Source organism: Alnus glutinosa, chromosome 8, assembly GCF_958979055.1.
Source record: "Alnus glutinosa chromosome 8, dhAlnGlut1.1, whole genome shotgun sequence".
Taxonomy (NCBI): domain Eukaryota; kingdom Viridiplantae; phylum Streptophyta; class Magnoliopsida; order Fagales; family Betulaceae; genus Alnus; species Alnus glutinosa.
This window is the reverse complement of record NC_084893.1, coordinates 21,460,457-21,486,671: the sequence shown is the minus strand read 5'-3', so window position 1 is coordinate 21,486,671 and position 26,215 is coordinate 21,460,457. Positions and strand designations below refer to the sequence as shown.

Genomic DNA, 26,215 nt, shown 5'->3' with positions numbered 1-26,215 from the left:
CACGCGCCAGCGATTATTGCGAGGAGGAAGCATAACACCACGGGTGACCGGTGGCAGTTGTGAAGACGATGGAAGCCATCACACGCAGTGCAAGGTTGTCCATGCGTCAACGCGTGTGGGATACGCTCCAGTGCGTGGTGGCTAGATGGAGAAGCAGTTTATGACAGAGCGGAGCGGAGGGAGCCCAGATCAATCATGGTGTAGTGGCACGTGTGGTGGTGAAGCTTCTTGAAGTGAACATATTTGATTTTAAAAAATTCAAATCCAAGAACTTCAAGAAAGAGGTGGATCTAAGGCTGAGAGCGACATGTGGAGGTTGAAATCAGACCATCCATGATGGGGGAGAAGCCAATGGAGATGTTGAACCAAGATATATCGCTATGGGCGATTGATAAAACCTCTGAAGAGGTAGTTTGAGTCTCAGAAGAGGCGAGAAAGAGAGGGGGAAGGAGGAGGATGAGAGTAAAGTTGAAGGGGGAGGAGGAGGAAGTGGATTTCTCTACCCCCTCCTCGACAGCTATGGATAGAGGTTTAGGAATCTTTAGGAGAGAGAAAAGAGCGATCTTATGGATAATGTTTTTTTGTTCTTAATAGTCTTAATTATAAGTTAGTTCTTTGATTGCAACTTGATGACCATATCATTACAAAAAAGAAAAAGAAAAAATTGATGACACGGTTCATATGAATATTTGCTTTGATTGTCAATAGTTTTATTGTGGCAAAGATCACATAACATAGCTCACGATTGAAAATTTTTCATTGACAAAGTTGAAGCTTCCATAATCTAAGCACTAAATTAAAACTCACCATATATTTCAAGGGACCAAACTATACATTTAAACATAAAAAAACAAAGGTTAAACTATTTATTATTTTAAAACCATTCACGTTCATATGGCTCATTTTAGTTATTTCAAATCGTTTAAAAGGTAAGGTGTAGAATTTAATTTTTTACGTGTTTTATCCCTGCATTTATTAAAAAATTGTTGTCGGGTGGGTTCCATGTCTTTTTTTTTTTTTTTAATAGGATTTTTAATTATTTAATAAACACAGGGATATCAAAGACATTTCACCTATACTCCATCCAATGACATTGCAAACTTTTTCAAATTTGATACATCAAATTAAGAGTTTTTAAACTTAAATGAGGGTGATTGTAAAAGCGATAAAAAAAATTTCTCCTAATTTAAATAATATTCCTTAGACAAAGTTAGCCAAAACCAACTCCAAATTTGATTCAATAAAAATAAAAAACATTTACCTCAAACTAATAATAATAATAATAATTTGTTATGCAGGTCTATGCTCGTATAAATATGTATTCTGGTGATTAATAATATGCATGACATCTCTTAGAGATTGATGAATCATATAACGAATATTCTGTATAGATCCTAATAATAAAAAAGAATATTCTGTATAAATCCGCAGAGATAGTGCAATTGAATATGATAGATATTACTTGGAATAAAGTACTTTAACCATCAGTCTTCCGGGGAAAGTGTCACCCAGAAGTCCAAACACCTGCAGTTACCAAGACATGCACTGAATCCTCCATTCCCCCCCCACAAAAAAAAATACACTCAATTTTGCTTCAATAAAGAAGATGATGCTCACGTGGCGATTAGCTGGAGTCCACGAGTCACTGCCGAGAAGATAAAAGAACGAAATTATATTTGAACCGTTGAAAAAACTACAAAAATGTGCCGTAGTTTTTTTTAAAACTAACCTTACCAAGGTTAAAATTTGCCTCATTCCGATTACAGTCAAAATGAGCTTAGTTCTCATTGCTTCACCCTTGGGTTCTCTTTATCCAGTCTAAAATATCAGAACAATCTTGACGACTGACAAAATGCCTTCACAGTTGAAGAAAAGCTTTTAGCTCTTTACAATAAACAGCACAACATAATATTGAGTATAACAAGTTCATACCTATTTCTTGTGCGGTAGGCCTTAAGTTCGGAAGTTTCTCGGCGGTTCGAAATATCTTTCTTCATTCTTAGTGCTTCGGGCACCACCAAAACTCTGCTTTCGTCATGGTATGCGTCATAAATGAAGTTCAGCACCAGTTCCTGCAAAATTGTCCCTCTTGCAGATCAGAATAAGGTAAGAAGAGAATTTGAGCAACAAATTTAAGGACCTTAATTATATGCATAATCATTTGCACTTTGGTGCCAAATCACAAAGCTCACATGTATCAGTCTCTAAAAAACTTGTGTATTTCACAACCGTAATTGAAGCAACAAAGTCTACTTAACTAGAATAAAAAAAAAAAAAAAAAAAAGTTAACCTACGGCATCTTGATATCCTTTCACAAATCAAATATCAAGGATGATTTTGCATTCTTGTCCCAAGAACAGAGCTCCAGACAAAAATATTAGAGGGTCATATTAGTTCAGTGCACCACACATAACCTTTTAACCAAACCAATTTGAATCAAATCCTCCACGATTGTGTCATTAACCCCAGGATACAAAACGAGGATTGGTTTTCATTGCAGAAAATCTCATAAGAAAAAAAAAAAAAAAAAAAAAAAAAGAAGAAGAAGAAGAAGAAAAATTAAAAAGATTGATCAGGAAAACCCATGGCATGCTTCTGAAGAGTCACAGTCGCTGATAAAAAAGAAGAAGACAAAAGCTGTACACCAACTAAGAGCAAAAAAGGCTGCCAAACTAGCAAATTTGTTTGCTGCAAATCCACTGAAGATCAATAAATTTGATGATTACATGTTTCTTGCATCCAAAATTTCAAATCTAGAGTTCAGTTTAAACTATATATGCTTATGCAGTATAACAACATTATACAGCATAGCCTGTTACGTGAAAACAACATTACTAGTAATATAAAAACACTGTAATTAATAGTAGTAATGAATAATAAGAGCCTTCGAACATCGTCAGAAGACTTCCTTCATAGGATTTGCATCAAGAAGAATCTTGCTTCAAACTTCAAACTCACAGCTAAAAAAGATTGGAAAATATTGATAGGACCTCCTTGTGCTTTTCATGTTTTTGACATTAAGACCTCATTTTTTACAAATCTGAGACCCTTCCAAGACCTCCCTCTATTTGTTCATCAAATAAACAACAATAATAATATGAAAATACAATCATGCCTTCCTATCAAAAAATTGAAAAAAAACAAACAAAAAAAATAAAATAAAATAAAAGAGGACTAAAAAATAAAAGAAAAGAGAAAAAGAAAAGGAAAAGGAAAAAAAAGAAGAAGTAAAGTCATGTCCAATGATATGTAACCATGGGTGGCCGGGTCATGTCTAACAGCTAGAAATTGTAATCTTTTTTTTTTTTTTGATAAGTAAGAAAAGTGTTATTAAAAAGCGTAAGGCGCCCCTAAGTCCACAAGGAGTATACAGAGTCTTAATGTGAAAAAACGCAAAAGGCACAAGGGGATTTTATCAATATTTCTCAAAAAGATTCATGTGCGGAGAAGATAAGAAAATAGGCAATACAAGAATAATATAACAAAAAGTAATCATCATTTACAAATGACATGAAAACAATATATGAAAAAGCAATTACAAAAAGTAAAGTTTCAATTTTTTAGCAGGTTTCATTCGATTTGTTGTGGAAGCCTTTCGGCATAGCCAATATAATGAAAGCATCTTAGTCCATGGAGTCCCTAGAAGGTAAGAACTCCAACCTGTCCGATGCTTCTTTGGCCAAATATGATATAAAATTGGGACCTACATTATGAGCAAGTTGTGCAAAAAACTGCTTTTTTCCTGCTTCGCAACAACTGGATGAAATGGGGTTCTTCCGGGAAACCATGGATTTTTTTAGTTTTTGCCATTGGTTACTACAGGTTTGTAATTAATATAAAATTTTGTACTGCATATGAATAGAATAATTTGAATGAAATGGAGAAATGGTTGTACAGTATACTCATTGTTCTCAGCATTTTCGTTGAAAAGCAATCTAAAATTCAATAATCTGAAATATTGCCTTTGGCATTCTAGGATATGAGAAAAGGAAATGGAAATATGGTATTCCTTAATGTTATCCTAATTTTATTATTCATGTATGTAGCTAAGAGCAAATTATTATGCACCATGGATTCACAGTTCCCTTAACTCCTAAATTATGCTAACTTCTGTTAGTTAAGATTTTTTAAATGGTAATAATGCATAAAAAATTACAATATAAAGAAATCTGTCAAATGAAACACCCCAGCCCATGCTATGTGCATCAGCAAGTATACCAGAGTAAGTGGGAAGAAGAGATGTGGCCCTTCTATATCTTATTTCTCTATCAAGCTAAACTCCATCATTAAGAATTGTACTAAAATTTTGGATCTTGATGACATACTATATGATTTCCATGTTGATGAGAAATATGCCCCTTCATAACCAGTTCTAGACACAAATGCAGAAATGAATACATTCATCCCAGACTACACCAATACCCACGTGATCACATGTTGAATTTTGCCACATAAATATGCATTTAGTGAGATAACGTAGACGTCTGAATGAATTAACACACCCAAAGAAGAAAAAACAAAGAAGTTAAGGCAGATTAGGAACAAGGAAAGAATGCAAGTGACATACCAGAGGCTTAGAAGCATCAAGCCAGTGATATATATGCTCATTACGAAACCATGTCAATTGCCTTTTTGCAAAATTTCTGCACAACAAATTTACATCTGCTGGATAAGAGTATCACAAACTCAAAAATTGTAGGATTACAACTAGCTGGATATGTGATCCATTAGACAGGGTAATAAAGTCTAAGCTACAACCATCAAGCTATTACTTTTAAGAGGCCAAGATAGGAACTTCTTTATTTTTTCAAAAAATAAATAAACAAATGAACTTAGATAATAAAAAAATGAATAAATCAAAATGCAAGAGCGGTTTAATATTATGAAGAACAGAATTAGATGATACAATAAAATATTTATGTTTACATGCGAGGGATATTATGCAATTTTTACTTTTACAGATAGGAAAACTATCAAAATGTCAAATTTGTCCTATATATTTTCTTATATACAAAAAGCATTATCGCTATTTTCTCATTCTTCATAACTCTGTGTGTGTTCAGGAACTCTAGTAACTTCAATGCAAGTGGTAAAGGTCTTGGTCTTGGTGGCATTCCCATCAAATCTAAGATCAAATCTCTTTGAGTGCAAACAATTCATTGGGGCGAGCCCACCGGAATATTACCCGATCCATGTGGATAGGGCGCTTTGCACATCAGAGATTTACCCGACAGGAGTGAGTATAAGAAGTGGCCATGCATTGCGAGGGTTCCTCGGCCAAAAAACAAAACAAAAAAAAAAAAAAAAAAAAAAAGTTGTGTAGCGTAAAAAGACTACAAGGGTTTGATGGAAGGGATTGAAATTGGAGTATGGACTGGCAATCCAAATTCCAATTCTGCTACAGTTTGCATCAAGCAAGAATAAGGATTCCTCAGTTTGGATGATACCAAAAAAAATAGATTATACTAACTTGAGATCATAATGTTTTCATAGAGTAGAAGTACAATCACATGAACAAATGTAGATGAGAAAACCAGTTTTTATGTTTTCGCTCTGAGAGAGGAAAAATCACCCTCCTGCAATAAATTGATTCAAGGAATTTCCATAGACAACAAAGTTGAAGACCTATTTCAGAGCAATTACTAGCTTCATAAATTCCTTGCATTTGATGCTATTTTCCAGGATCCAACCACATGAAATACCAAAATTAGATCTTCCCTTCACTTTGTAGATTGAAAAGAGAGGGGGGAAGAGGGGACTGAAAAATGAGGAATCCAACAAAAGCAATACATGTTAAGAACACAGTTTTAAATGTGAAAGCGTGATGCAATGTGTTTTACCCTCACAAAAGGAACCTTTAAGCCTCATGGCGTTAAGGTGTCATTAAGCATAAGTATTTTGAAATTTGAAATTTGAACTTTTATCTTTTAATATATTTTATAACTAAGAGTAATAAGAAAGGTTGACAAATTCGTAAATAACATACATAAAAAAATTGAAAATGCTATCAATCTTAAAAGGGAGTGCTTGTATTCAATAGCAAGAAACGTTAAAAAGAAAGTAGGCCAAATAATAAATCTAAAAGTCGAGGGTTTGATCGGCAAAATTTTCAAAAGCCCCTCTCAACTTTCAAACGCTGAAAACACTTCTCAAACATCAGTTATCCAAACGGGGTTTCAAATGTGGCCCCCCACCACTAACAGACTTTTTAAAACAAACCACAAAACTCTTTTCAAAAAACAAAATGCTTCTCAAAAAAAAAAAAAAAAAACACAAAACACTTTTATATAACTTTTCACACCATCTTTTGAAAATACAAGCTCATTTTTTCAAGTGTGAAATTTGCTTTTTGTATACAAAGAAAATCAAATTAAAAAAAAAAAAAGAAGAAGTGGAGGCTGGTGTGGCGGCCCCACGGTGGCCTCTAGAACATCTGGTGGGCCATTAGATCTGCCTGGAGGTCCCAAGGTGGCCACTGCCAGATACAGTAGAAGCCATCGTGGTGGCTGCCAATTTGTCTAGCTCTAGTAGGTTCATATGACTTTTTTTTTCTTTTTTCTTTTTTCTTTTTTCTTTTTTCTTTTTTCTTTTTTTAATTAAAAAAAAAAAACACATCTCAGTTTTTTGTTTTTCCAAAACACTTTTAAAAAACTTTACCTAACGAATTTTCTTTTGTGGACCCCACTAACACTTTACAATTTTCACCTTTTTCAAAACCCAAAACACTTCTCAAAACTTTACCAAGCAGACCCTTAATTTTTGGGCCCCAATAATAATACTATTATCTTCAAGCTGAGTGCTTATAACTTCAGCCAAACCAAATTAGGTTTAAAACTAATATAGAATTAGAGGATGGCATATGAAGAATGGCCAGATTAATTTTTAGTTTGCAAAAATCAGAAACAAGCAAAACATTTTGGCTGCCAGACTAAAATTCAAGAACTTGCCAGAAGGTCTCACAGATGAAATGAGATTTTAGAACTAGAAAAGCCAAGCTGTAGCTGTGATTCCATCTCCTTGATCAAGTCAAGGTTTCGCCCTTACCAATCACGGAACAAGCAGAAAGAGTGAGCATTTTTGTCTCTAAACCACAAATACTTTTAATTTTAACTCTGATCAACTTGTGGTTAAATTTGAAAGAACAATAATAAATTATCCGAACTAGCATAAGCCTTATGCCTCCATGAAGGAGGCAATGAAAATATGCCTGACACCAAAAGGCATAGACCTGTTAGGAGCCTTGAATATTTACACCTTGAGCGATGTATACATTTGTTGCCCCACTGTGTGCCTTGAAAAAAAAGAATTTATTAACATGTTTTAGGTAGAAATTGATGCATAATTAACCATATATAGAAAAGACTAAAAGCGAGACGCCTCTCGCATTGGGGTCTACTGCCATATGCTGTTGCTCCAAGTGTAGAGATGAAAGTGGGGGAAGAAAAAGATCAGGTCTTTAATGCATACATCTTTCACAATTGCAGCACCTTGGAATCATTAACCCACACTATAAGAATTTCTTTTTGATAAGTAATGCAAATTCATTAAAAGCACATAGGGCGCAACCCTAGTACACATAAAGTATATAAAAGAATCCCTAAAGTATAGAAAAAAGAACAAAATTCCAAAAACACAAAAATAAAATAAAATAAAATTTGAAACAGGCAAACTATTCTATGCTACTCACCATGCATAAAGGGATTGTAACATCGTCTTCTTCAACTCTAACATCACAATCTCACGATCTTCAAAGCTCCTTCCATTCCGCTCTCTCCAAAGACACCACATTAAGCACAAAGGAGTTTGTAACGACCCACCCTCAATGACACAATATTGTCTGCTTTTGACTCCCTCGAACCAGACTTCCCAGGAGGTCACCCATCCCAGTACTACTTTCGCAGAAGCATGCTTAACTGCGAAGTTTTGATAGGTTCATGGCCATCACGGCTTTAAAAGGCGTTATATCAAGAAGGGTGTGTTTATACATATAAGCATATCCCCATTCACAGGCGATGTAGGACGTCAGAATCACCCACTCTTGGGACCCAGTGTCCCCGCTAGAGACCCTCATAGGCTTGTGCACGCTCCCCCCATCTCAGGGTAGGCAATGACTCTGATACTATTTGTAACAACCCACCCTCAATAACACAATATTGTCCGCTTTCAGCTCCCCCGAACCTGACTTCCCAGGAGATCACCCATCCCAGTACTACTTTCGCAGAAGCACGCTTAACTGTGGAGTTCTGATAGGTTCATGACCATCACGGCTTTAAAAAGCGTTGTGTCAATAAGGGTATGTTTATACATATAAGCACATTCTCATTCCCAGACGATACGGAACATCACACCAACCTCCACATTTTCAAAGCAGTACGGCTTCCTAATTGTCCCCTCTAACTCACCAAGAACTCACTCACCCTTCGAGGCATAACCTATGCAACATCAAACAACTAGAAAAGTACATTTCATAATTCTGTTGCAACCTCACAATGAAGAAGAATGTGATCAATCGACTCCCTACATTTCTTACACATACATCACCACTCAACCACAATAACATTCATCTTCGTAAATTATCCAAAGTCAAAATTTTCCCTAAAGCCATCGTCCATACAAAGAATGCCAGTCTTGAGGGAGCCTTAACTTTCCAAATACTCTTCCAAGAAAAAGGGGAACTTACTTGAGTAGATAACACCTGATAGTAAGACTTAACTTCAAACGATTTTCATTTAGAAGGAATCCAACAAATTTTATTCTCACCTCCTTGCCTTACTCTTTGAGACTACATAAACTCAAAGAAAGCAAAGACCACTTCCACCTCTCGATCATGCACAAGTCTTGTAAAGAAAATATTCCAATGAATGTTTCCATTCCGGAACTGCATATGATCTTCCACCCATGCATCTTACCACAAGCATAAGGCATCTCTGACTTAGACAAGTTTATCTTCAACCCCGACACCACTTCAAAACATAAGGCATCTCAAGTTACGAAGTTGTTCATAACTTGGCTCACAAAAGATCAACATATAATCTACAAACAATAAATGCGACACAATCATCTCCTCATGATTCCTCGATCCCGCCGACGTCTAGATAGAAGCCCACTATCCACCGTAGCAAACATCATCTTGCTTAATGCCTCCATAATATCCACAAACAATAATGGAGACAATGGATACCCCTGTTGTAATCCATGCGAAATACTAAAGAATCGAGAAGGAAACCCATTAATAAGAATGGAAAACTGCACCGTAGATATCCAGTGATCTATCCAACCTCTCCATCTCTCCCAAAAGCCACGCCTTTTCAACCAATATAATAGAAACTCCCAGTTGACATGGTCATAAGCCTTCTTCAAATCCAATTTACATAATGTTCCCGGCTCTCCAAATTGAATCCAACTATCCAAACATTCATTCACCACCAATACAGTATCCAGGATTTGTCTACCTCTGATAAACGCATTGTGAGAACTTGAGACAATCTTTCCTAATACCGACTTCAACCTATTTGCCAATACTCTATAAATAATTTTGTACACACCACCCACTAAGTTGATAGGACGAATCCTTAATTTCTACCACCCCAACAATGAAAAGGAATGAGAGGCCATCCACCTTTGGTCTCCACATATATTGTTTAGAATACAACTGTTTATAAAAGTTCACAAAATGTTCCTTTATTACTACTGAATTAGCAGTCATATTCCCATTAACCACTAGGGACTCCATTGAATTATTTCTTCTATGCGAATTTGCCAAATGATGGAAAAATTTAGTATTATTGTCTCCCTTTGTCAACCAAAGGGTCCTTGACTTCTGTCTCCAACTCACTTCTTCAAGAAAGATACTCCTCTCCAACTCACTTCTAAGGAGTTAACAACCTTGGAGACAGTGCCTTAGTACAGGGAGTCAGAAGTTTATCTAGAAAAACTGGGGTTGTTGAAATCAGATATGTCTATCGAGAAGCTGATGTATGGCAAATTGAAGTCAGAGTCTAAATGAACTAACTTCCGACTATAGGCAATTTCTGTCGGACAACCACTACTGGAGACTTTAGGGTGTTGCTTTGCCTTATTTTATCACTTGACTGTTTTAAAAAAGATGCAGATTAAAGGTCATTACCTAGTGCTGGTCCCACTTAAGTAGGGTCCTGAGAAGGGTGGCTTAAATACTGTCCTCTCTTTCAGCATTTTAACATTAAGTGGCCTCTCAAGACTCAAACCCCCGAAGTATGCTTTGCATCCTGAGACTTTTACCATTGCACCATACAATGGCCCTGATTAAACATATAGATTACCGAAAAGAAAATATCCCAAGTGATGATCTTTCTGATCATCCATTGATTCAAAAGCTTTTTCTTCTTTCTTTTTCAACTACCAAAAATTAATATTGGCAATGCTCAAATACATAACAAAATGCCTCATTACTTGGATGCACAGGACCTTAATATATGAGTCGTATAATTATAGCGATAAAGATGTTAACATGTTACCTAGATGCTTTCTGAAATTCAGATAAAAAAGCGAAAAATTCTCCAGGAGAACTGCTACCTCCTTGCTCCCTACACTGTGATAAGTACTCCATTGCCTGAAATTAGCGAATCATACAAACCAAATGAATATTAAAATAACTGCTTAAAATAGAATAAACCACTTAAAACCGGAACAAGCCAAAATCAGTTGGAAAAATAAATTAGAGCGAAGTCAAGGACGAAGTAGGAAAGATAGCATCATTTAGAGGTTCAAATACTACTTTATCCAGAATGGCATTAAGAAGTCATGGTTGTAAGGTTCAAAAATGAAGCAACATTCAATACAGAATAGGTGAAGAGGAAACAAATGTCTAGGGCTTGGAAATAACAAAAATTCAGTGAATCAAATATTCAGCTATGAGAAAGTTGTTTTTATTTTCTTTTGATATATACAGCAACGAGAAAGTCATGAATTCCAAGAGATACCCAAAAAGACTGCCAAGGTGTTTGGAGATAATTGATTATAACACACAGAAGCAGCAACAAGCCTAAGGGTAAAGCAATAGGCCTTCCTTTATGAATCATATCAAAATTAGGCTTTTGAAGGAAAAGGTTAGTTGATAACCCAATTCCAGAATTACAACAAATTATTAGCACTAGCACTGCTGCTAGAAAATTAGACACTATGATAAACTGGAAGAATAGAAGAAGAAAAATATGAAAGGCATACTTGTCTGTAACCGATTGCTCGGGTTGCAGAATTTGAATTAGGTAGAAGACCTGTATCAAGAAGCCATCTGGCCTCAGACAGAATCCCGTCGCTTGCTACAGGCAAAACCAACCATTCAAAATGAACACAGCTCTAGAGTTGAACAATACAGTAAAAAGCTAATATGTCAAGAAAGAAATTTTATATACTGTGCTGGGTATCAAAGTATTTCCTTGCATATACTCACAAGGAAATATCCGTTAATATCAGATTATTGTTGATCGGTATAACTCTGATTTGCATTCCTCTAGGAGTGAAGGATATATATATATATATAAATCCATAACAATATCAAAATAAACAGCTACAAGAATGTGTGAACTATGAAAAATAAACCAACTAATTGCAAGTAAAATCAACATAAAATGGATCATAAACTTTTGCCTCCTCTCTTCCTTTCGATAAAATCATTATTATTTTTTTCTCCTTTTATTAGGGGGGAAAAAATAGAACCTCTAGTCTTCTTGAGAAATTCTTACTCAATATATTAATCTTTTTTTATAAGTAATTCAATCTCATTAAAAAGCGCAAAGGGGTGCAACCCTAATACATAGGAAGTATACAAAAAAACCTTCTAATCAAGAGAAAAAGATGAACAAAAGTTTAAAAAATCTGAAAAACTAGAATAAGGCAAGCGTTGAACATAATCCTTTTCAGTTCTACCACCAAAGTCTCTATATCTTCAAAGCTCCAAACATTCTGCTCCCTCCAAATACACCATATTAAACATAACAGAGCCAACCTCCAAACTTCAAAATGTTTCCACGCCCTACTTGACCCCTCCAACTCACCAACAACTCTCTCGCCCTTCTAGGTATAACCCAATCAACAACAAACAAATTGATAAGTGAGCTTCATAGATCTCTTACTACTTCACAATGAATCAGAAGGTGATAAATGGACTCCCCACTCTTCTTGCACATAGAACACCACTCCACCACAACATTCCTCTTTCTCAAGTTATCCAAAGTCAATATTTTCCCTAATGCTGCCTTACACACAAAAAACATCACCCTCGAAGGAGCCTCAACTCTCACAATACACTTCCAAAGGAAAGGAGATCCAGTAGGAATGGTTAACACTTGATAATAAGACTTCACTTCAAACTTGCGCATTTTAGAACGACTCCAACATATTCTATCCACATCTCCTCGCCTTACTCTAAGAGAATACAACATCTCAAAGAAAGAATGGACCACATCCACGGCATGCCAATAAATGACCTTTGACCCATCACCCACCTCATATCTAACAAATTTTGAGAAAGTTTCCCACCCCCTTCTTATAAATTTCCACACTCCCACTCCAAATTGACAGGTTACCTCCTTAGAACACCAACCTCCCTTTAAACTATCATATTTAATATCTATCACCAATCTCCATAAATCTTCACTCTTCATAGCATAACACCACAACCATTTTCCCAAAAGAGCTCGATTAAACTGAATCAGGTTCCTAACCCCCAAACCACCTGATTTCATCGGAGTACAAATTCTCGATCAGTTCACTAAATAGAACTTAAACTCATCCCCAATTCCACCCCACAAAAATCCCCTCTAAAGTTTCTCAAGCCTATTAGCCACACCCACTAGAATAGGGAAAGAGATAATAAGTAGGCAAATTGGAAATAGTAATTTTAATCAGAGTCAATCTACCACCCTTAGATAAATAAAAGCATTCTCCATCCAGCCAACTGACATTCCATTTTTTCAATTATGCCATTCCAAATAGATGTAGCCTTGTAAGAAGCACCCAATGGCAAACCCAAGTACTTCATAGGCAAAGAAGATAATCTAAAACCAAGAATATGGGCCAACCCTCCTACATCTCCCACATCGCCAATAGGAACTATTTCTGATTTTGCCAAATTAATCTTCAATCCCAAAACAACTTCGAAACATAAGAAAATGCATCACAAATGTCATAGTTGTTTGAAATTCGCTTCACAGAAAATCAAAGTGTCATTAGCAAATAATAAATGAGACTAACAACTTTTCATTATTCCTCAACCCCACTGAAAATCCAAATAAAAGTCTCATATCCACCTACTCAATGCCTCCATAACTACCATAAACAATAGCAGCGATGGAAGATCCCCGTCTCAATCCACAAGAGCTACTAAAAAATCTAGACGGTGAACCATTAATAAGAATGGAAAACCACACCGTAGAAATACAAAGCGCTATCCAATCCCTCCATTTCTCCCTAAATCCACATCTCTTCAACAAATATAGCAAGAACTCCCCATTTACATGACCATACGCCTTCTCCAAATCCAATTTACACAACGCTCCATGTTCCCCAAGTCTAATCCGACTATCCAAACATTCATTAGCAATCAGAATTGAATCCAAAATTTGTCTACCTCCAATGAACGCATTTTGGTAACTAGAAATAATCTTTCCCAAAACCGATTTTAGCTTGTTTGCCAAGACCTTGGAAATGATTTTATATACAACACCCACTAAGCTAATAGGACGGAAGTCCTTAATATCCACAGCATCTGCCTTCTTTGGTACAAGGGATACAGAGGTTGCATTAAAACTCTTCTCTGAATCATTAACCGCAAAGTTCTTATGTCCGCTTGCTTCGATGCAGAAAACAACACCAACATTTGATCCTCAAAATCATCACATGACAAAAATTCTTCATCCTTTCAACCACCCAATCTAAGGACACCGAATGTGGGACACCTTGCTCTTCAACCATAGCAAGTCAGCAAGTAGATGAAATGTTATTGGTTCACTTTCCTTAACCTCCTTCACAGGGACATTCACCACTCAAAGGACAATTCTTCATATCCCCACATAAGGCAAACAAATTGTTATTCGACTCAACTCCAATCGACTCATATGCCTGCACCTCCTTTAAAATCTGACCCTCTATTCTCCCTTCCCCCAACTTATTCGACAAAGGTAGCAGAGCAATTCCAGGAGGTGACAATCACATAATCTCACGTCCTTGATGCCATGCTCCACACTGCTTCCCAAAAGTAATGATATGAGAAATTGGTACAGATCTATTGAATGGGACTGGGTTAGCACAAGTAATTTGTTCTTAAGAGTTACATAATGGTAGTAAATTAAAAAAACATAAGATGCAGAAAAAGAGACTGGGTTTTAAGATGAGAAACAAATTTACAACACAATATGTTTTGTCCAGATACCAGTGTGACACTAAAAAGCATTCTAGACTTGTACAAAGATAAATGTTTTTTTTCTTATTTGGTCGGACTGTAGAGATATGTTAAAGCCCATAAAGGAGTTGATGATGAATCTCTTAAAACTAGCTCATGCATGGTGCTGTCTCATTGCATATGAAACAATTTGGAAGAAATTGAGAGTAAATTGGATCGATGCTTAGGCATAAAGCCAATCTCAAGAAACACTCAAATCTCAACACAACTGGCCATTTCATGTATTCTAATTTGACAGGCATGATATGGGATGCCAACAAAAGCCCAAAAGAAGAAAAAGGAGAAAGGGGATTGTCCTTGATTATCAAGCAAGTGCCAACATGAGTTTAGTCACAAATTTGGTTGCCATGAAACTGAAAATTTCATGTAAGTTTTAAGGAAGAAATGGGGATGATCTGAAAGATTCATTCTTAAAGGTCTTCGTGGAATACAAGTAAGGTGCAAAAACTAATGCATTTCTGGTAGATGCCACTATGAGCAGTAAGGATCTTTATAGGTAAAAGGTAGCACATCTCCATATCTGAATTGCATAAACACTAATATTAGAAAGTCCTATGCCTATGTGTGGGGTGTGGGTGGGTGAGAAGGGGGGGGGGGGGGGGGGGGGGGGGGGGGGGGGGGGGGGCAATAAAAATATAATATAGTCATCTTTGCAGAAATAATCATGACAGTTTAAATATATATGACTGGGTGTGTACTTCAAAGAATTTGATATTTTTAAGTGGCAGAAAACTAAAAAGATATTGGTGTTTCCGTAGCATGATCTACCTGAAAGCATATCTTCACACCGATAGTCAATTGATTTGTAGAGATCAACTCTTTGGGTAGAGAGAAAAAAACAAGTAAAGTCATAATCTAAATCCTTTGATTCATTTTCTTCAAGTGCATCAGCAGAAGAGTTGACATCATGAGAGCTGTCTATTACACTACTGCATTGTTCCCTGAAAGAATCATATGGTACCCCAAAAGCAGATGGAGGTGATCCACTAGACTGCCATTCCAAAGGAAATATTGATAAATTATGAACATATGTGGTAATGAACTTGTCCCAAAGTATTTTATTAATTTAATGAAAGAAAATCCTAAGTAGACTATCTAAATATATAAAAGATTATCTTTGTAGGATTAGATTATGAAAAATAACCAACAAAAATTTAGGTGCTAAAGCTTACAATAAAAGGAAATAAGCCTTCTGAACGGAACCTTACTTCTGTAGCTTTAGGGGAAAAATTTCATGACCATTGTGCAGCTTTCTGGTTGTGTTGTGCTTGAGAGAGAGAGGTAGTCCAATGTTCAGAAATAAACCCAAAAAACATCCAAACTAACCTTTATAATCTCAAGGCTACGTCTTAACCGATACCAATCATTGACAGCTATAAATTGGGCCTTTGGGTCACCTGCTTTGATCACCAACTGCACAGCTGCATCCCAGTCTTCATTTCTCTGTAAATCCGCTAATTCTGAATATACTTCAGAGGCAATGTCACGAGAAGCTTTTGGAACGTCTGGCTTTCCATACATGAACCTTAGATTTGAAATATAAAATAAAAAAGGCATTTAAGTACCATAAAAGCTGGCACACAATAATGTAAGGCTATAAAATTACAACATCATGAATATCCATGACAGGAATTCACATAAAAACTATTTGCCCCCAACAGCTAGCATCAGCATTATTTCATCTGAACCATATGTTGTATTATTAATATAACAATTTTTTTTTTTTTTTATAAGTAATAAACTGGTCTTATTAAAAGCGTAAGGCGCCCCTAAGTACACCAGAAGTATATAAGAGAAAGCACCGAACTAGAAACAAAAAACAAACAAGAAAATCACCAAAATGAAGCGACAAAGTATTATTAATATAACAAATAAAGCTCAAAACTATCATGAACTTTAGCTGCTCATCCAGGGGTGTTCGTGTTAACATTAATGCAACCTTAAGAAATTCCTTCACATAGATACAGTGCCTCTTTTGCCCTGTGTTTGGCTGCAGGCAGTTGTAGATAGTAATTTTTCCAATTGTTCCTGAGATAAATATGCATGATATGTTTTTAGCACTAAGTATGAGACATTTCAGATCATATCTGCAATGCTTTCCAGGGCATAAGACATACGGCTCATTGATAAACCACGGTAACATCCAACCTTCAATCATTCTTTCTTTCTTCTCCACTCTCTCCCACTTGCTTGTGAAGAGTAGAAACTGTTTCACTGGGTATTTGTTGCTAATGCATCATACATGGTCATGCTAGAAACAACTGAAGGAATAACAAAGTTAAATGACCTTTACTGATTAGCATTTAGACATCATATTTAGCATTTAGAAATATAATATATTACAATTTTTTTTTTAATGAGCATATTTCAAATTTAATTTAGAATCTGTTAATAATGTGCAGTACATATAATACGATTGCTAATCATCCTTCTACTTTGAGGCTCTGGTAACTACATTATTTTTTCAATGAACAAGATATTTTAATTATAAATTTTTTATTGGTAAGTTACACACACCCCTCACTCACCATCCACCTCTTATGGAGGAGGAGGTGCCATGAGCTACAGCTCATTGCTAATTTTTCAATTGTAAGTTACTTTAGTAACTGGGATTTTGAGGGAGAAAAAATAAATAAATAAAAATTCTTTTCTCCCTACCTGCTGACAGTCTACTTAGGTAGCTAAGTGCTATGCGGTTAGAGATAAATGTAATGTTCTTTTTTTTATAAACAATATAATCTCATTTGAAAAGAGTAGAGGGGCGCAACCCTAGTACACAGGAAGTATAATCTTTTTCAGCTCTACTACCGAAGTCTCTCCATCTTCAAAGCTCTGTGCATTACACTCTCTCCAAATACACCACATTAAACATAAAGGAGCCCACCTCCAAACTTCCAAAATGTTACGACGCCCCTCCTAACCTCCCCAGCTTACCCACAACTTTCTCAAAATTTATTTGTTTAGAGATAAAGTTAATGTTTTGTACTTCGAGTACTAATAATTCATGTTAAGCAATTTGATTTTTGTTCGCCTTTAGACCATCAGCCATGTGGTGCCATTTAAGTTCTTGATAATTTTCTTATGCTCCCACATAACTTGTGTTTATAACTGATGTTTTGTTTGGCCAGCTTCTAAGCCATACCATATGGTTTGAATGGCAGAAAAAAAGGACATATGATTTCATTTTTCTCCATACTTTTTTTTTTTTTGATAAGTAACTTTTTGTCCTTAAGGGGAGGGAGGGAGAAGGGGAGATTCGCACTAGTAACATCTGCTTCATAAGGCGTTTTATCCACACTTATTGCAAGAGATACCAACAAAATAGGGACTAGAAAATTTTTACCATAGTAAAAGTATCCATCACTTTTAAGTCACAGAAATTTACAAGAGCGAAATTCTCTGATGCTTCCAATTAAGCATATAAGATATTAATAGGCCACAGAACCATCTAACACTCACAGAGAGATTTGACAAATTGTAAATAATTTTAAACAAGTTATTCCATGGTGCCAAGATCATATCAACAATGAACTGCAAAGTACAGAGGCCCTTGCAAATGATATCAATTTATGATGTAATGATCAACAGACACTTTGGGTATCCATTCAACCTTTCAGTTGAAACAGAAGAAACAGTTTTTTTAAAGATCATCCTACAAAAGGATTCATGGGAACATACCACCGCAAGTACAATCCAGTACCACCAGCAACTATGGGAACGCGGCCACTGTCAAGAATACATCTTGTAGCCTGCCTTGCATCCTCAAAGAATTTCCCAACAGAATACTCTAAAAAAATATAATAGTAATATAAAATTGGGAGAAAAGAAATGTTAAAAGGCCCAGAAAGAGAAAAAAAAAATGTTCAAATACCTAGCAATTAAAAAATCAAAATTATTAGTAGGAGCCACTTTTGTATCATAACTTCCAAATCTTACATTATATGAACATTATGATATATGCCTAGTTGAAAAGAGCTGATCCCAACATACCTTCATATGGATCCAATATGTCAACAAGATGATGTGGTATCTCCTACAAAAAAAGATAAAAAAAAAATTGGAAATTTGAAAACTATTATTTTCTTGATAAGTAATGTGCTTATAAAGAAAGATGAGAAAACTCAAGTACCAAGAGATTGTAAAATATGGCAACAAAAATGAAATGTGCTAGTCACAAATCCAGTTGCTGTATGACAGGCTCGGCAAGATAATATATGTAACAACCCAGGAAAGCGCTGGCCTTATTTGTGTTATCACTCCAAAATTACAAGTCAAGTTACAATTGGAGGTCTCTATTATCACTTATAAAGCTCAGTCTCACTTAATAAAAAACTAACGTGGGATTTAGTACCTATGAACACCTTTATAATCTCTACTCACTCAATATGGACGATTTATCTTCTCAATGTAAGACTAACTTTAAGGGCCCACGTCATGCAGTGCCTTAGTACCACATGGTGTTACTAGGTTACTCTGATATCATTTATAACAATTCAAGGAAAGCACTAGCCACATCTGCACTATCACTCCAAAATGACAAGTCAAGTTACAATTAGAACTCCCTATAATCACTTATAAAGTTCAGTTTCACATAATAAGGAATCAATATGGGACTTAGCACCCATGAACACTTTTATGATCCACTCACTCAATGTTGGCCAATTCATCTTCCCAATGTAAGACTAACTTTTTAGAGTGTTACAATATAGGCACCAAAGTAGCTCAATTTAATCAACAAGCTGTAAAATCCACACAAATGAACTTATCTACCAATAATTCTTTACTAGTATATATATATAGTTTTCTTTTGTACACTTTATCAAGAGAAATGAATAACTCCAGCCATATCAGAACATAAGTGATATGCAAATTTTAATACTCGCAAGCGCACAAATCGTTTGCAATATAGTGTATGTGCAAGTGCGAGATCGTATCCACAGGGAATTATGTTGCAAAAATTAATTTCTATTTAAACTAATTCTATTTTAACCTAGTTCCGAATTTTGGGGTTTTGTGAATAAAATAAAACAAAACAAAACAAAATGTACTAAGGTTTTAGAATCCACACCCACCAAATAACAACATATTTTCATGTTCGTCAATACATATCCGAAGTTCTCACCGTACAAATCTTATGTATGTTCTACTATACTTCAAAAATTAATTAAATAATTCAATGAATCCGTTCTTTGCACAAATCACAAAAGATATCCGGTTTAAACCAAATCATCAAATATATCCGTAGAACGAAACACAATGAATATCTAATGTTTTGATAAATGAAAAATCCAAGCAATCAATTAAATGAGATTATCTCAAATCATCACATGTATCTGGAAATCACAATAAATATCCAAAAAATCATCTCAATAATTGAAAAGAAGTAAAACATTGAAAATATTAAACCCACTAAAATCGAATAGTATAAACTCTCATGAAAATATTGTTGCTCTTCAAAGGTGAGGTTTCATCCTCAACCTTAGTTGAAAAATTAGCTACTCATCACTAAGAAGAAAATACTAAATTTTATTAAAAACATAAAAATAAAAAATAATAAAAAAAATAATAAAAAAAAAAACAAGCAAACTTACAAAGAATAAAAGCCAAAGAACCTAACTGCCGCTATGTACAATGTTGGGATCTGTCCTAAATGGTGCCTATCATGGGGTTTTTATAGCAAAACATTAGGTTAAACCCCATATTTTTAAAATGCCACCTCTACCCCTTAAAACTCTAATAAGAGAAAAGAATGCTAGGGTTTAGAGTGTATGCAGCCGCCAAGAGCAAGGAAATTCGCGTTCTTATATTGTGGGGCCCTTATAGCATATCAGAAATTCGAATTTGGAAAATCTTATTTCACAATGATTTGTAGTATTTTGAATTTTCTTTCCAACACCACTGATTTCACCTTAATCCAATACTTGAGCTGAAAATAATGATTAAAATACTATGACTTGTGCAGAATATGAAATTTAATCCAATCCGATTTTGATTTTGTACTTCCTTCCAAACGTTGCATTTTTCACTTTAAAATTGTTGTTTTCTCTCAATGATCTGAAAAATACCAAAATACAAAAACTAACCAAAAACATTAAAAAATAACAAAGCTAAAGGTTTAACAAATGCGAATTAAGGGATCTAAATATACAATATTTGGCACTTATCAATAAGGCTAACAGAAGCATAGTGGAAGCAAGAAATAAAAGCAAAAATAGGCAATGTCTAGTGCATCGTGTTGTTCATGGCAAACAAGCACCACAAATTGGTTTGTACCTGTAAAAAACATTAATGGGCATGCTTCGAAATTCGAATTTCCATGGAGGTTGTATAAAATATGATTGAAATTTAGTATATGACTCGCCATGCATTCCAATGCAAAATATTGATACTTGAAAGAGTTGGAACAACAATCCATTTCTTCATGCATGTGAGCTAAGTGCACATCAAAGATATCAGGTTTCATCATCGATTGCACATAGTTATCATTACAATAACTATAGTACGTGTGCACTAAATCTCCAGCAACGTAGTTTCACTTCAAATGTTCACCCTTTTTAATCTTTCATGTTCCTTCAGCCCATTTTAGGTGAGAAATTTCTCAAAAAGTCTCTCACTTTTCTTTTTGAGGGGTTAAACTTCATCAAGAACTAAAATTGAAACATAGGTCACGGGCAAAATGCAGAATGACAGATATGGAAATACAGAAGCCACTGACATCATAGCATGACATTCACAGCTGATAATCTCATCTAGTATTTACAAATCTAGACAATCGGTTTCAGGATGACACACATAATTCAATTAATGAAACCAGCATTAGATGAAGAGATGCAAATGAGATAAAAGTCAACACATTCTTACATAAGCTATTCAACGTAATGGAATATGCTATGGCTAACAATTTCGGATATAGGCGTTCAAGGACTTCCAAAAACATCATGGCACATCAAGGAACCATACAATCATATATAATTATATTGAAATAGTTAACAGATGAGCAAATTCTTGAGAAAAGTACACATATCTCTTCAAACTACCTCCAAATTGTCAATGTCCCCCCTAAACTGTCAATTGTGTCAATGTCCCTCTTAAACTACCAAACAAATGTCAATGTTCCCCCAAGAACAACAAAAAGACAAAAAATGACCCTAAATTTTTTTCAATAAGACACAAATGTCCTTATAAATTTGAGAGAAAAAATAAATAATAAAAGAAAAAAACTAAAACTAAAACTAAAAAATAAAAACAAAACAAATGAAAATTAAAATTAAAAAAAAAAAAAAAAAAAAAAAAAAAAACGAAAAAAAAAATGAAAATTATTAAAAACAAGACAAAAACAATTTTTTTTTAAAAAAAATTAATTTTTAATTTTTAATTTTTCTTTTTTTATATAATTTTATGAAAAGTATTTTTATCATTGGGGGACATTGATATTTTTTTGTACTTTAGGAGGGACATTGACACAATTGATAGTTTGGGGGAAACATTGACAATAAAATAGTAGTTTGAGAGGAGTATGTGTACTTTTCTCCAAATTCTTCCACTATAAATAAATGCATCTCCAAATGAGTGTGTGCGTGTGATGGTGTCAACACCACTCAAAAGATTATAATTAATATATTTCACCTCTTGGTGACACTGAATTATCAGTAATACAACAGATCATACACATTATTCATCAAAACGTAAATTTGATAGTAGAAGCAAATACTAAAAATGTTTCTTATCTTAATCAGGCACCTTTCTATCACTCGGAGAAGGCTTCGCAGATCCAACATCAAGACCTCGATACACCTGTAGTACAAGCCATATTCAAGTGAATAATTCAGTACAAAAGATATTTCACTACTGATTTTAGGCACAATGGGAAGGCAAATTATAATTTAGGAAGTACTATCATATAGATTCCTAAATAACACAATCTCAAATTCTTTCCACTTCACAATTTCCTGGCAGCCAAAGTAGCTTTAGCATGCCTATGTAAACAAGAAAAATATTATATTGGGGAACCTCCTCACTACTGATTTTAGGCATAATGGGAAGGCAAATTATAATTTAGGAAGTAATATCATATCAATTCCTAAATAATACAATCTCAAATTCTTTCCACTTCACAATTTCCTGGCAGCCAAAGCAGTTTTATCATGCCTATGTAAACAAGGAAAATATTAAATTGGGGAATCTCCACTTAACTTCCTTGAATTTCCACGACATTTGCAATTACCCCCCCCCCCCCCAAACAAAAGTTCAAAAACTCTCAATTTAGTGTATCGAACTTCACTCATCCTTCCCTGTAGCTCTGGCTTTTCTTTGTATTTCGAGTTTGCTTTGTATTTTGGGTTTGCTTTCTTGTATATCGGGTTTACTTTGTATTTTGGGTTTGATTTTCATATGTATTTTGGGTTGTGGGTTTTTTTGGGGAGGGTTCGGGTTTTCTTGCAGGTTTTGGGGATTTGTTGGGTTGGGTGCTTTCGGAGCAGGTTTGGGTGTTTGATGGGAGCTTCTTCTGTGTTTTGGGCTATGGGTGTTATGCGTGGTCCTTGTGGGATTCGGGTTTTAGAGTTAATCCTTGTGGGTTTGTTTGGGTCTTTTCCTTTTGTAGGCCAGCTTTGGTAGTTCCTGTGTATACTTCTGGTGTACTAGGGGCGTCTTACACTTTTTAATAATATCTTCTTACTTATCAAAACAAAAAATATATAAATTTAAAACAAAAACAAAAAATTGGTGGGTCTAGTCATAACCGCGACGGGGTCTGGTGGCTGTGGGTCACTATTTTTAAAAGGTCATCTCACCCCTTTCAAGTGTATCCAATTGAAAGTTGGATACACCAAATTAAAAGTTTTTTTAACTTTGGGGGTGTGTGTGTGGGGTGGGGGGGAGGAATGGTTGCAAATGTCGCAAAAGTTCAGAGAGGTTAAGTGAAGTTTCACCTATTAAATTCTTTTCCATTCCTTTCCTACATTTTTCTCAAGCAAACAAAGAATTCATCATTCACATTTTGTTAACTTACATTAGGGTGTGTTTGTTATACAGGAACTCAAGATCAGAATTAATTTTGGGGAGCTTGTGAAAGTTTAGTTGTTCATTTGACAAAATTCCTGATAATTAAAATTCCCATGAAATGAGAGAATTGTGCCTCCCACCTTTTAGGTAGGAACTGTCTAATTATCGCATATCTTGTTTTCATAAAAAATACAAATGGAAAACTTCACTTAACTTTTCTAAACTTTCATCGATTTTACAATCTCTCAAGATTTTAAAAACTCTCAATTTAATGTATCCAACTTTCGATTTTTTGCAATCTCACCCTCCCGTTAGGATTTTTGGGGTTAATTAGATGGTCAAAAGGTGTAATGACCCTTATACCCCTGTAAACTTTATGAAATTACAAAATTGCCTTTAAATTGCAATTAAATTTTAAAAAATAATAAAATATTGGGTATTTTTGGTAATTTTCATGTCCTCCGTTGGGCTGAGATTATAAAAAACTTGAAAGTTGAATACATAAAATTAAGAGTTTTTGAACTTTGGAAGAGATTGCAATAGCAATGAAAGTCCAGTGCATTTAAGTGAAGTTTCTCCAAATACTAATATGACACTTCAATTCAAGTTTCTCCAAGAAAAAAACCAAGTAAGAGTTAATTTAGAGAAAATTGCATCATTGGTTCCTATGGTTGACCTAAATTACAAATCACTTCCTCTGGTGTCAAAATTAAATTAGAGATCCTTGTAGTTAGCTTAATTTACAAATCGCTCCCTAGAGTCAAATTAAGTTAAAAAAAATTCACAAATTTCGTTAGGCGCCACGTCAACGCCAATAAGATGGCGACACCCATTTTCTATTTTTATTTTTTTAAAAAAAATAATAATAATTTTTTAAGTTTTATTTATTTATTTATTTATTTTTAATCGACACGTGTCACCATCTTGTTGGCGCTGACATGAAGCCTAACGGAATCTGTCAAAATTTTTAATGAAATTTGACTTCAAAAAGTGATTTGTAAATTAAGCCAACCACAGGAATCTCTGAATTAATTTGAATGAGCGATTTGTAATTTAGATCAACCACAGGGACTAATGGTGCAATTTTTCCTTAATTTTAGGAAGAAGAAGAAGAAGAAGAAGAAAAAAAAAAAAAAAAAAAAAAAAAAAAATTGTTTTGTGTTTAATCTTTAAATATTTTTTTATCAGCGTTCAAGGGGTCCATAACAATCAAATTATTAATCTCATAGCTACTAATGCGTTTGTGAAATATCTATTTCAGACTATTTGATACCATCAAAGTCTATTAGGAAAACTCCACTTGACTCTCCTGAACTTCCATCATTTTTGCAATGTCCTTCCAAAGTTCAAAAACTTTTAATTTAATGTATAAAACTTTCAATTTTTTTATAATGTCAACCCTCGATTAAGATTTTCAGTTAAATCTTTACGAACGCCATGAAAATGACCAAAATGCCCTTATTTTTTATAAAAATAAAAAATTATTGACACCTATAGCCCTGTCTCACGGCCAAGCTTGGCCGCCCACAGGTCAAGTTTAAATTATTTTTTTCTAAAAAAAATTAATTTTAATTGATAATTAAGGGTAAATTTGAAATTTTATAAAACTTTTAGAGATATAAAGGTTATTTCACTCATTTGCCATCTGATTTTATTACAAACCTTAACGGGAGCCGGGAGGGGTGACATTGCAAAACTTAAAAGTTCAATACACTAAATTGATAGTTTTTAAACTTTAGGAGTACACAGGCAAAAATGATGGAATTTTTAAAAGCGATGTTGCCTGAAATACGATATAGATTCAAATTATAAACATATCCGCATAACAATTCTGTCAAGTTTTGAAATTCTAACTCATTGTGATTTTAAACTCTGAATGATCAATAACTCTCGAGATTTAAAATTCTCAACAATCAAACAGGCACTAAATGAATTTCATTCTTGGAAAACCCAAAACAATTACTCCTACTCAGCAATTCTCTCAGCAACCAAACAAAATATTAAATTCTCAATTTCCTGTACTTTCTTTCTTTCCTTCCAATTTTCTCGGCAACCAAACAGGGAACAATTAAAAATAATAATAATAAAAAATCTTTCCAAACCTGGACAGAATCGGCACTGATGATTTCTCCATTGAGCCGCTTGGCGAGCTCTATAGCGAGCCGGCTCTTCCCAGCTCCGGTTGGCCCAGATATCACAATCACCTTCTCCTTCTTCGCGCCAGAAGCGGAGCAGGCGGTGGATAACACGCGCCGGCAGCGCCTGAGCCGCAATGAAGCAGCCCGGAGGAGGGGCCTCTCCGGCGAGTACGGAAGGCGTAGGCAACACGCGCGGAGGCTACACGCTCCACTCAGCATTTTGGTTTGTGGAGACAGATTTCACAGTGGACTACTCTCTCAGTGTTTGGGTTTGCTGGTATTTTGTGTTGCCACTTCTTTCAGAGGTTTTGACGAGGTTTTAGATGTTTGTGTATGGATATTCCTTATCCAGTGTTTGGATGCGTGGATAAGGGGTGAAGGCCATGGACTATAATTTTCTTTCTTCTTATTTTTTTCATTTTTGTGGAAAAATGAATAGATTAATGACTCTTGCTTTCCTATGATTTTCCTTTATTTAAAAAATTCTCATGGTCCTAAAATAAATATTGATATAACAAATTTGAATCATTTATGGCGTGTTAGAATGTTCGATTTTTTGAAATCTAAATTTAACTATAGTTTATTGTACGAATTTCAAGGTAAAATAAAGTTAAAAAAAATATTTTGATGGTTT

At 34.8% G+C, this 26,215-nt stretch overlaps 1 protein-coding gene across 4 annotated transcripts; it reads right to left on the bottom strand.

Moving 5' to 3' along the window:
• Nucleotides 1-1,286: 1,286 nt before the first annotated feature.
• On the bottom strand, nucleotides 1,287-25,916 carry LOC133874911 (tRNA dimethylallyltransferase 9). 4 transcript variants are annotated; one of them, XM_062312829.1, is made up of 13 exons: nucleotides 25,546-25,916; nucleotides 22,181-22,234; nucleotides 18,431-18,473; nucleotides 18,119-18,227; nucleotides 15,767-15,965; nucleotides 15,209-15,431; nucleotides 11,206-11,300; nucleotides 10,497-10,591; nucleotides 4,568-4,643; nucleotides 1,933-2,072; nucleotides 1,730-1,856; nucleotides 1,618-1,645; nucleotides 1,287-1,524 (listed from the first exon to the last, which is right to left on the bottom strand). In XM_062312829.1, the coding sequence occupies exons 1-11, from the start codon at nucleotides 25,798-25,800 to the stop codon at nucleotides 1,793-1,795; spliced, it is 1,353 nt and encodes a 450-aa protein (XP_062168813.1). In that variant the 5' UTR covers nucleotides 25,801-25,916; the 3' UTR covers nucleotides 1,287-1,524; nucleotides 1,618-1,645; nucleotides 1,730-1,792. The 4 variants fall into 4 exon arrangements, with proteins under 4 accessions (XP_062168813.1, XP_062168812.1, XP_062168811.1 ...); XM_062312828.1 differs by having other exon boundaries at nucleotides 1,735-1,856; XM_062312827.1 differs by having other exon boundaries at nucleotides 1,287-1,645; nucleotides 25,546-25,915.
• Between the last annotated feature and the right edge of the window lie 299 nt (nucleotides 25,917-26,215).

Bases quoted from the DNA above. Each gene is read 5' to 3' on its own strand.
- LOC133874911 (XM_062312829.1), bottom strand. From the start codon at position 25,800: ATGCTGAGTGGAGCGTGTAGCCTCCGCGCGTGTTGCCTACGCCTTCCG. The intron at 10,592-11,205 runs GTATGCCTTTCA...CGCTAATTTCAG, and splicing joins GAGCAATCGGTTACAGACAA to GCAATGGAGTACTTATCACA. The intron at 4,644-10,496 runs GTAACATGTTAA...TTTGTTGTGCAG, and splicing joins GAATTTCAGAAAGCATCTAG to AAATTTTGCAAAAAGGCAAT.